This window comes from Gekko japonicus, unplaced genomic scaffold, assembly GCF_001447785.1.
Source record: "Gekko japonicus isolate JY-2015 unplaced genomic scaffold, Gekko_japonicus_V1.1 scaffold522, whole genome shotgun sequence".
NCBI classification, from domain to species: Eukaryota; Metazoa; Chordata; class Lepidosauria; order Squamata; family Gekkonidae; genus Gekko; species Gekko japonicus.
The window spans coordinates 444,802-456,286 of record NW_015169790.1 but is presented as its reverse complement, the minus strand read 5'-3'; the positions used below and the strand labels follow the sequence as shown (position 1 = coordinate 456,286).

At 44.1% G+C, this 11,485-nt stretch overlaps 1 protein-coding gene across 1 annotated transcript; it reads right to left on the bottom strand.

The window, feature by feature from the left end:
* Positions 1-1,116: 1,116 nt before the first annotated feature.
* Positions 1,117-11,034, bottom strand: AVPR1B (arginine vasopressin receptor 1B). Its single transcript, XM_015417009.1, has 2 exons — positions 10,095-11,034; positions 1,117-1,439 (listed from the first exon to the last, which is right to left on the bottom strand). Exons 1-2 carry the CDS (start codon positions 11,032-11,034, stop codon positions 1,117-1,119), a joined length of 1,263 nt encoding a protein of 420 aa, XP_015272495.1.
* Between the last annotated feature and the right edge of the window lie 451 nt (positions 11,035-11,485).

Below are 11,485 nucleotides of genomic sequence, written 5' to 3'. Positions count from 1 at the left end.
GTTGTAGAGGACACATAAAATTCTCCTTCCAAGCAGTGTTGACTGGAGCTAAATGAACTCCAAATTATGTTTATTTGGCTTTGTTATTTCTTTTTCCAATGCTTGCAGTTTCAGCACATCGTCCTCAAAAGATCCATCACACATGTCTCAACTGTACAGCTTCAGTGGGCTCTCTCAATGTGGTGAAACAATTGTTCCTTCTAGACTAGAGATCAATTTAGAGCCAGGGCTGGTCCAATGAGAAAGACAGACTAGGCAAGCATCTGAGCAGCCAAAATACCAGGGATGTTTGCTTTAGCAATGTAAAGTGAATGGGAGATGCTGCCTATGATTTTGGCACACAGAGATAATTTAGCATTTTACCAGTGGGGTTAGAGATCTCCTGCATTCCAGGAGATACAACTGAGTGGCTTCTGTGTTCCTTTTAAGCCCATGCTTACAATCATGCCCTTAATCAGTGAGGCTCCCAAATATTTATATTTGACTGGGTCATCATACCCTAAGCTAGTAGTGATTTCCAAATGAAATGGTGGGTGAGATCTAATGGCTCTTATACATTAAAATGTTGCCCCAAAAGGACAGTTTCATCATAGGCAGATTTTTCTCATCACAGTGCTGCCGTGACAGGAGAAGCTGTAGCTGGCAAAATGTCACTTTTTATCCAGTGTTTGAAGCCCCAGGAACCATCTGATTCTGGAAGCCCTAATGAAAGACAATGGGGGGGGGGTTGCCACAGGAGAACCGAAGGTAGATCCCTAATGCTGACCTTGTAATACAATAGCAGTTAGAGGCTGATACAAGTCAAGAGGCAGGATTCAGCAGTGCTATCCTGTACAAAATCATCATTATACTCTAATCAACTCATTTCTAGCAGGGCTTTGAAAGGCAAATGGAATAGGCCTGATTTGGGCAGCAGAGCTTGTCAGTTGAAATTGCATGTGGACAGTTTTTCAAAGCTAAACCTTCTGAATAATGGACTATTTGTGGAGAGACTTACTTCAGTCCTATATGTGATAAGGCTTCCATTTTCTTTTGCCCACCATAACTATTCAGAGGTTCAGATTACAAGCATGCAACAATCATCAGCCAGTGGCCACCACCCGTTAGCCATCACTTCTAGAGTACTCCTGATTCAGTCATTGTATTGTCATAAGGCTGGCAGATATCTTTCAGGCTTCCCAGCTGCATCTGGATCCCAATGCCAGCAGCAGTAGCTAGGGTGCTCTGGGGAGTGTGTATCAAGATAGTGGTTTTCCGGCTGCAGAGGCTCCCGTTGGAGAATTGCCTCTTGAGATTGGACTGGAGGCTCCCACAGCAGGAAAAATAGCGTAGGATGTCATGAAGGAAATGTCCACTGAAGAACATGTAAATCCAAGGGTTGCAGCAGCTGCTGAGGCTGCCCAACAACATGGTGATGGTAAAACTCACATTGCTGGACTCTGAAAACCAGAGGCAAAGAGAGGCAGTTAATTTTTTTTCAGGTGCATATCAATATTTATTTATTTATTTTTATTAAATTTGTATCCCACCCTCCCCGCGGACGGGCTCAGGGTGGATCACAGTTAATGGCACCATGTGCCATGATAAAACAATTAAAACAAGATAAAACAGTCCTACATTACATACACTTAAATGCAGTTAATACTATAAAGTGCTCGTAGTGATAGCCATTCTTCATTCAGTTTGAGGTGGTGTGTAAACAGATGCAATACTAGGGCCCTGCTTTAGTGATACGTCGACCTCCCATGATGCTGTGACTCGATCTCCTAAAGGGCCAACCCACCACCATGCAGTTGGTGACAGTAGTGGTAGATGGTAATGGTAGTGGTAGTGGTAGCGGGCGGCTCCTAATTGAAAGCCTGGTGGAAGAGCTCCATCTTGCAGGCCCTGCGGAACTGTACTAAGTACCGCAGGGCCCTGATCTCCTCCAGGAGCTCATTCGACCAGGTAGGAGCCACCACCGAAAATGCCCTGGCCCTGGAAGCAGAGAACCTGGCATCTCTATGGCCTGGGGTAGTTAGACGGTGTTGTGACCCCGACTGTAGTGCTCTCTGGGGTATGTATGGGGAAAGGCGGTCCCTCAGGTAAGTGGGGGGGGGTTTTTTTTTGGAGGGGTCACATACCCTACATGTACTGTAGCTGGATATATATGCACTGGTGAGCCTGACCTGTTGTGGCTTCCTGAAACATGGATGTACGCTTGTGGTGATGATCACATATGTAACTCCCATTCTTTTCTCGCATACAAATATTTTCTATTTAGACCACTGTAAACTATGAGTTATATTAGCCATTCTTAATCCTTATACTAATGGAGCCTATCACTGGAATTTTTATTTTTTATCCTTTCATGTCAACTCTACTGCCAGCCAAGAAGTCATTACCTTTCAGTCTGGCCATGGTTCTTCTGGCTCATTTCTTTCCCATCCTTTCATCCACCATCCTCTGCAGTTTACTGTGCAACACTCCTGAATACTTCAGGTAGGAGAGGGAGTAGATGACCAGGGTTAAACCACAGCTGCCTTCTGTCTGGATTTAGCTGCAGTTTGAAATATAGATGTTCCATGTTGCAACCTAGCATCCTCATGCCTAATTTGGTACCAGGAGTATTCCAATAAAACTAATTTATTTGCAATGTCTGTTTTGTTTGAATCTAGTTTATTCTAGTTCATTTTAATCTTTTTGTATCCATGCAGTACTCTGACTCCCACTGAATAAGGAGCTTTGCTTTTCTGAAGGAATGCTTACTACTTCAGGGAAGGGCTCTTCAGTGAATGGAAGTCAGTTGGAGGATCTCACTCACTGAAAATACATTTTTCTCCAGAAGTACATTAGAACACAAGAGAAGCCATGCTGGATCAGGCCAATGGCCCATCCAGTCTTACACTCCATGTCATACAGCGCCCAAAAACCAGGTGCCATCAGGAAGTCCACCAGCAGGGCCAGAACTTCAGAAGCCCTCCCACTGTTGCCCCTCAAGCACCAAGAATACAGAGCATCACTGCCCTAGACATGGTATTCCATCTATACCTTGTGGCTAATAGCCACTGATGGGCCTCCATATGTTTATCTAATCCCCCCTTGATTAGTCTATACTTGTATTAATCTATGCTTGTAGCCACCCCTTCTTATGGCAGTGAATTACACACGTTAATTACTCTTTGGGTGAAGAAGTACTTCCTTTTATTTGTTCTAAGCCTACTGCTCATTAATTTCATTGGATGCCCATGAGTTCTTGTATTGTGAGAAAGGTAGAAAAGTACTTCTTTTTCTACCTTCTCTGTCCCATGCATAATTTTGTAAACCTTTATCATGTCACCCCTCTGTTGTCATTTCTCCAAGCTAAAGAGCCCCAAGCACTTTAAACTTTCTTCACAGAGAAAGTGTTCCATCCCCTTAATCATTTTACTTGCCCTTTTCGGCACTTTTTCCAATGCTATATCTTTTTTGAGGTACGGTGACCAGAACTGTACACAATATTCCAAATGAGGCCACACCATTGATTTATAAAGGGGCATTATGATACTGGCTGATGTGTTTTCAATTCCCTTCCTAGTAATCCCCAGCATAGCATTTGCCTTTTTTATTGTTGTGGCACACTGAGTTGACATTCTCACTGCACTATCTACTATGACTCCAAGATCTGTCTCTTGGTCAGTCTCCACCTGTTCAGACCCCATCAACATGTATTTATAGTTAGGATTCTTGGCTCCAATGTGCATTACTTTGCACTTGCCCATGTTGAACCTCATTTGCTATGTTGACACCCACTCACCCAGCCTCAACAGATCCCTCTGGAGCACCTCAGAATCCTCCCTGGTTCTTACCACCCAGGACAACTTAGTGTCATCCACAAACTTAGCCATGTCACTGCTCACTCCCAGCTCCAAATCATTAATGAACAAGTTAAAAGCACCAGCTCTAGTACCGGGCCCTACTGTACCCTACTGCTTATCACCCTTTACTGTGAAAACTGCCCATTTATACACACTCTCTGTTTCCTGTTAACCAGTTTTTAATCCACAAGAGGACTTGTCCTCTTATTCCATAACTACTGAGTTTACTTATGAGCCTTTGATGAGGAACTTTATCAAAAGCTTTCTGGAAGTCTAGGTAAACAACTTCTTTTGGGTCACCCTTGTCCACATGCTTACTCATCCCCTCAAAGAACTCTAACAGGTTAATGAGACAAGTTCTTCCCTTACAGAATCCATGCTGATACTTCCTCAATAGTTTTTGTTCATCAATGTGCCTACTAGTTCTATCTTTAATAATGGATTCCACCAACTTACCTGATATCAACATTAGTCTGATCAGCCTGTAATTTCCCAGATCTCCTATGGAATCTTTTTTAAAGATGGGGGTTAGGGTTTTACATTAGCTACCTTTCAGTCCTCAGGATAGAGGCAGATTTTAATGATAGATTGCATTTTTTGTCAGTGTTGTTTTGTTCAGTATGCAGTGTTTTTAAATTCATAATTAATAAACTAAATCTCACACAATGAACTGCTTAAGATTTATTTAATCAGAGAACAGCTAACTACAGACAAAATAGTAATCAGCACTGTAGTCGCTAATCATATTAGTCATACTAGAACTGCATATGTTAGTTGCCATAAGTTACCAATATGTGGATATCTTTCAGGAGTTACACAGCATCTGGGAAATAGATTCAGGTGGATAGCCGTATTGGTCTGAAGCAGTGGAACCAAGTTTGAGTCCAATTGCACATGAACGCTTACATCTTAAATAAAACTTTGTTGGTCTTAAAGGTCTGGAAAGGTTATAGGGAGGGGAAAACAAAATTAGAAGCAGTCTCATACACTGCCTACATCATTTTTATTGTATTTCTTTGGTGGATTTGATTGCAATCAGTGAATCAGTGTCCTCTACTAATAGGAATAATAGTAAAAGCAGAAACAATTTTTTGGAGCATCCCCATACTGTCATTTCCTAATCTTCCACTTTCCAGGTTTTCTCCTGCTTTGCTATGATCTTTCCCATATCTTGTTTGATACATTATTTTTGGGAAGGTCAAAGTCAAAGCACCTTTGCATGATGTATGGAAAGGAAGTTGCACATTTTGAAGGTCTAGCCCACATTGGCACCATTTCTTCTGTCTCAGCACACACACACACACCTGACACCATTTCCCCTTGTGCACTGGAGAACTTTTTGGAGATCTTTGCACCAGCAGTTGCTGGATTGCTACAGTGCAATAATGTTAGAATGATCAAAAGAAAGGTGAGCCCTTTATATCTCAGCAGTGAAAGGTGTTAGGGGCTCACTTAAAACCAGAACCAGTAATTCAGAGGAGATAGCAGAGTATGGGAATAGATCATTGTACTGGTGGTGATTTAGCAGTTTCTGTTTTCATTAAAGCCTCCCTTCCAAGTCCTCTGGTAGTGTGAGGAATGGTTGTTCCAGGGGACTGAGGAAAAAATGGGGGAAACTGCCAGATGGCTGCATTGCTGCTGCTGCTGCTGCTGCTTTTGCATTCATGGCAGCAATAACAGAAGGTCAAAGTCAAAGCACCTTTGCATGACGGTGGCATGGAAAATCACCAGTGTGTGGAAGCAGCGTTCGTGTGTCTTGGGCCAATCACCATCTCTCAGTCTAATCTGCCTCACAGGGTTCTTGTAAGGATAAAATGAGGAGGGAAGAACCATGTACACCACTCTGACCTCCTTGGATGAAGGGTAGAATAAAATGTGAGAGAAACAGAAATAAATATTAGCCTGAGCTTTGCCATTGACTTCAACAGGAGCAAAATTATACCCAGGAGTGCTGTCCTAGGAGATTAAACAGGCTTCAGTCCCAAATGATATTTTAGAGAAGTGATTTTTAATTTTACACTTAGCTGGAATTAGTTTCAATAGAATTTAAGTGTACTTCTCTTTATCTGATTTATGCACATCAAGTGAGTTTGCCTGGGTGAGGGCACTTTGCAAGGAAACAGTAATCTGTTATGCTCTTCAGTATTAAAACAGAAAGGAATTAATGACGTTTCAGCTAATTCAGTCCAAAGTGAGGACAAGGATACCCGAGTGGCGTGTGTGTGTGTGTGTGCATGCTGAAGGCTGAAATCTGCAGGGGATGCCAATTATTGTAATGGGGTCCCTCACTCCTGTCTAGAGCTGCCATCACTTGGCTGCTAAGAAGGCAGCCCTAATGTTTGCCACTTGCCAAGTATTATATTAACTCAGCATTGTTTATTTACTTCATTTATACCTCACCTTTCTTCCTAATGGGGACCCAAAGTGGCTTATGTTATTCTCTTCTCCATTTTATCCTCACATCAGTCCTGTGAGGTAGGTTAGGCTGAGAGACAGCGACTTACCCAAACCCACCCATCAAGCTTTCATTAAGACTCTGGTTTTTCAAACTGCAGTTCAGAGCACCTTGACTTGCTTTTGGAAATTTAGCAAGAGTTTCTCAATGAAAAGATCACTACAGGTGAACAATCAGGTTCACTGGCCTTCAGATGGGGTTTACAGTTCTCATGGAATTACAACTGATTTCCAGACTACAGAGCCCAGTTCCACAGCAGGAAATGGCAGCTTTACAGAGTGGACACTATGGCATCACATATTCCCTCCCCTACTTAAATTGCGTCCTACCCAGCTATTCCCCCCAAAATAAATCTCCAGGAATTTCCCAAGAAAAAGTTGGCAATCCCATTGGACAAGGTTCCCTGTAAAACAGCTTGTCTGCTCACTGCCTGCAATGCACAAATGTGGGCAGGTGTTGGCTATATTATAGGGCTAGGCGATGCTCTCAGTTTGCATGCATTGACCATGAGTCCCCACAGGCTTGGTTAGAGCTTTGCATCAGTAGTGGATTGGACATTATAGCCACAGGGGAATTTCCTAGTGGGCCAATGTCCTGCCCCCTCTAGGGTTGCCAGGTCTCCCCTGACAGCAGGGGGCACTTACCAGGTGGAGGTGGCCCTCACAATGATGTGCTGACATCACTTCCTTTGTGCTCCAGAAGTAATATCCCCCCATTTTGGCACCATTCCCCCCCCCACTGGCCAGTTCAGCAGTGGCAGAAAACACCCACTGGGGGCAGGCAACCCTAGCCCTCCCCACCCCCTGGATCTTTCCAGCCCAGGGTAGAAGAGCTATGTGTGGAATGGGAAAGGCAGCTCCCAGCCTGAGCAACCTGTGCCCAGTGCAGGGAAGGCAGCTCCCAGCCCCGGTGAGTCACACCTGGCCTGGGGAAAGCAGCTCCTGGCCTGAGCCAGCTGGGTGTAGCATGCAGATAGCTATTCCTGGGCCAAGCAGAGCTATGGGTGATGCCCAGCTGAATCACAAGAGGTGCAAGGCTGGCTGGCTGGCTGGTTCTTTCTCCTTCCCTTCTTCCCTCCCTCCTTTGTGGGGATAGGACTGGAGTTATCAGCCAGCAGCTGGCAACCAGTGAACATGACGGTGTGGAGACATAGGAGGGCTGTTGGCATGACAGCATTATGTCACTTCCAGGGGAAACCCATAAATGTCATATCACTCTAGCAATCAGCAGAAACTCTATGGTTTTACCAAAGAGTTTCTGGCAATTCATTGAGCTGTGTGATGTCACTTCTGGGTTTCCCCCAGAATTGAAGTAACTCCATTGCACCAATGGCGATCTTTAATTTATTTTTTCCTGCCACCTGCAGGAAACTGGGGTTGGGAGACCTCTTATCCCCAGCAAGGCTGTTTTTTGACTTCCAGTCATCCCCTGCTGTGCATGAATTGTGTGCATCCTAGTTCATGCTCCAGAATTCTTTACCACACTTAAAGGTTCCATGGCATATGCTCAGAAGTTCCCCATCAGAAAAACCAAAATGGACAGTAATCCATTAGGACAGGACATCTGAAGTACAGCAGCACTGCATTCCTGGATGAGTGACCAGGCTTCGTTAGTAATAATTCCTATGGTGCATTTCATTTGAGGAATACTTTAAAATGTTAATTTGTCTTATGTCTCAGCAGCAGCCCACAGGTGCATCACAAAGTCTTTGTACATGTAGGGGACCAAAGAAAGTGAATCACCTAAGGCCTCCCAGGGCAGCTTCTTCCATAAAGCTTATAAGTTATAACTATAAAACACTTTATGCGTACACCTAAAAATATAATGGATATGATCATTCCCTATGAGGGGGCAGCAGAAGCATGCACACTTCCCCTTTCTTCCATGTACATGTGCAGACAGCGCATGGGGCAGTCCAGGGAATGGGAAGGTTGTATGTGCCTCCTGAATTCCCATTCTGCCTTCCTCCTATACTCAGTCAAGTTAAGTGAGGGCAGGAGCTCATTAAATCTGACCAAACATAAGAGGAGGTCAAAGCAGGTTATAGTGGCTCATAAAAGAGGAGGTCATAAAAACTGCCCATAGGCCTAATGGGAAATGTACTGCCTGTGCAAACAGTAGGCGGGGTAGGGGGAAAGGGCTCTGGTAAACACTCTAAGTGCTGCAGTCACACAGAGGAGGAGGAGAGGCTGGCTTTGTACCCCACCCTTCACTACCCGAAGGAGTCTCAGAGCGGCTTACAATCTCCTCTCCCTTCCCCACAACAGACACCCTGTGAGGTAGGTGGGGCTGAGAGAGCTCTTTTGAGAACTGATTCTGAGAGAACAGCTCTAAAAGAACCTATAACTGACCCAAGGTCACCCAGCTGGCTGCATGTGGAAAAGTAGGGAATTAAAAACTGTTCTCCCAGATTAGAGTCTGTGCTCCTAACCACTCCACCAAACTGGCTCTCTATGTATCCATGTACATGTATCATATTGCAGGTAGCTGGGATTGGTTTTGCATCTTGCTAGATACACACATTTTTCAGCATGTGATGTGCAAAAATGGCCTTCAATATATTTCTACCTGAAGCGCAACTAGAACTTGAGTTTTCAAGGTCCAATCCAGTGGTCTAGCCCACTGCCTATCACACTTCTGATATTGGCTAGTCACTCCAATTGGGTTACAACTTGAATCCTTCTGGTTGAGAGCCAGTTTGGTGTTGTGTTTAAGAGCAGCAGACTCTAATCTGGAGAACCAGGTTCAATTACCCACTTCCACAGGAAGCCAGCTGCATAACCTTGGTTCAGTCACAGTTCTTTCAGAGCTCTCTCAGCCCCTAAAAACAAGACTAGCTCACCACTTAGTGGTGCATAACACTAAAGTGTTAAAACCTGTGACTGCCAGACAATCTTCGAATCTCCTGGCTATTCTATCCCCAATACCATATAACAATTTTTTATTATTATTCCTTCTGGTTAAGGATGATGACCTTTTCGGTGTACTGAAACCTCTTTTAAATGCTCTTAAAATCAGTTGCTATTTTCAGGTCACAAATCTATATAAAATCTAGATAACAGATCTAAGAATAACTTGATTCAAGGTGCTGTTAAAAATTTAAAAGGGGGCAATTAATAATATGAAAACATCTTGTCCTATAGTGGTATCATATTTCTTCATAGTATTACTATTAGCACAATGGATATTATTTTTGCAACAATTTTTCTGTAGCCGTTATGAGATTTATGATTTTACTTTGAAGCCATAATTCAGGCATATTTGGATCTTGCAACAACATTAAAATAATGAGCAGTTATTTCTAAAGCAATTAACTATAGCCTGAAAACCACTTCCCCAAGAATCCCTTGTCATATCAATTCTGCCTGGATGCAAGCTAGATGGAGATACAGTGCCAGAGCAATGCAATCACTTCTGGAATACAATGCATATTGTGGATGTGTGTTTGGGAGAAAGATCAGCCTAGGCATTGCTTTATGCTAGGATGGTATGAGAGATGCAGATATGTATTGAAGTAACTTTTTTTCTTGGCCGATGTGAATTAGTGTATGACTTCTTTCTGCTAGATTGTGTGCAAGGGAGGAACTGATTTGTGATTGTATGTGAGAGACAGAAGATCTCTGAAACGTGTGTCGATGCATGTCTGTTCTCTACAAAATGTCTTCTTGATTGTGTGAATGTAGGAGTTTGTTCTCTTTGCCAGGGTGGATGTGAGAGAAAAAGCTATACTAGTCCATTTGGAACTGCCCTGGTCACAAACAGTTACATCAGAAGCATGATGCCCTTCATACTCAGTCACTCACCATCATTTGGTGCATTCTTGTCCCACACTGACCACATCTGCACACTGAAGAAGGGTGCCCAGCAGGCAACGTAAGCCAGGACTATGACAAAGGTCATCTTCACGGTGCGGATCTTTGCACGTGAGATGGTGTGCACGCTGCTTACCCGGGAACCAGAATGGCACCCTGCTACCTTCTGAGCTGTGGTGGTGTGGGAAATAGCAGCAGCACAGGAATGGCAACTTTGAGTCTTTCCTCGAAGATTCTTGCAGATCTTGTGGCAGATGAGGCTGTAGCAAACGGTCAGAATAGCCACAGGCAGCACAAAGACACATAAGGTGATCCATGTGATGTAGGCCTTGGCTCCCCAAGAGTATTTGAAATCTGCCCAACAATCCAGCACACCAGAGCCTTGGCTTACCTCCTGCATTGAAAAGATGAAGATCTGTGGCAAGCTGAGCAAGCAACTGAGCAACCAAGTCATCCCAATCATCAGGTAAGCCTGGTAGCTGGACTGCTGTAGGGTGCGCAGCGGGTGACACACAGCCATGTATCGATCTAGGGTCATGGCAATGAGCATATAGGTGGAGGCAAACATGCTCAGCACCTGCAGGTATTTGACAGCCCTGCAAAGAGGATCAGGCCCCTGGAAACGGTAAGTCACCTCCCAAATAATTTGGGGAAGTACCTGGAAGAGTGCTACCCCAAGGTCGGTCAGGCCGAGGTGCAGGATGAAAAGATGCATGCGGGTCATCTTCTTCCTCAGCCGGTACATGGCTAGCAGCACCCCCAGGTTTCCCACCATGGTCACTACCAAGATAGCAGCCAAGACCCCAATCTCAGCCTTTGCAAGCTCTTCATCCCGGGTGTGGAGGACAGTCTGGTTGGGATCTCCTTCTTTGGTGTTCTCTAGCAGAGAGCCAACCACCAGGCCATTATGGTAGGTGCTATTCCTCTCCATTGAGTGGGATTCAAATAAGGTTAGTGGTTTCCTCAAAGCAGGTACTGCAACAGAAAGCAGAGACTCTAGATGGCTGGGAAGCACCTTTCCTTTCTCAAAATTGTTTCAAATTAATTTGTCAGAATAATAGTACCTTTCTCAATTGATCTTCACACCTCTGATTGTTTCTCCATCACTCAGCTGCTCTGTCTTTAATTCTTCATCCACTTAACATTTGGCCCCATTATTTCTCTCTGTACATCAGAATCAGACAACAGTAGTAATTATAAATCCGTTTTTCAATTTGTCGTGAGAGGTGCAGCTCTTCTTTAGTCCATATGCACTAAACACAATATCTCTTGCAGTTTCATCTCCTCTCTTCTGTATCTATTTTCATACCCTTCTTCCTATGGGGATAAACTACCTACCTCTAGGAACGATGTAAGCTCTCTTTCCCCTCCACACCCTCCCC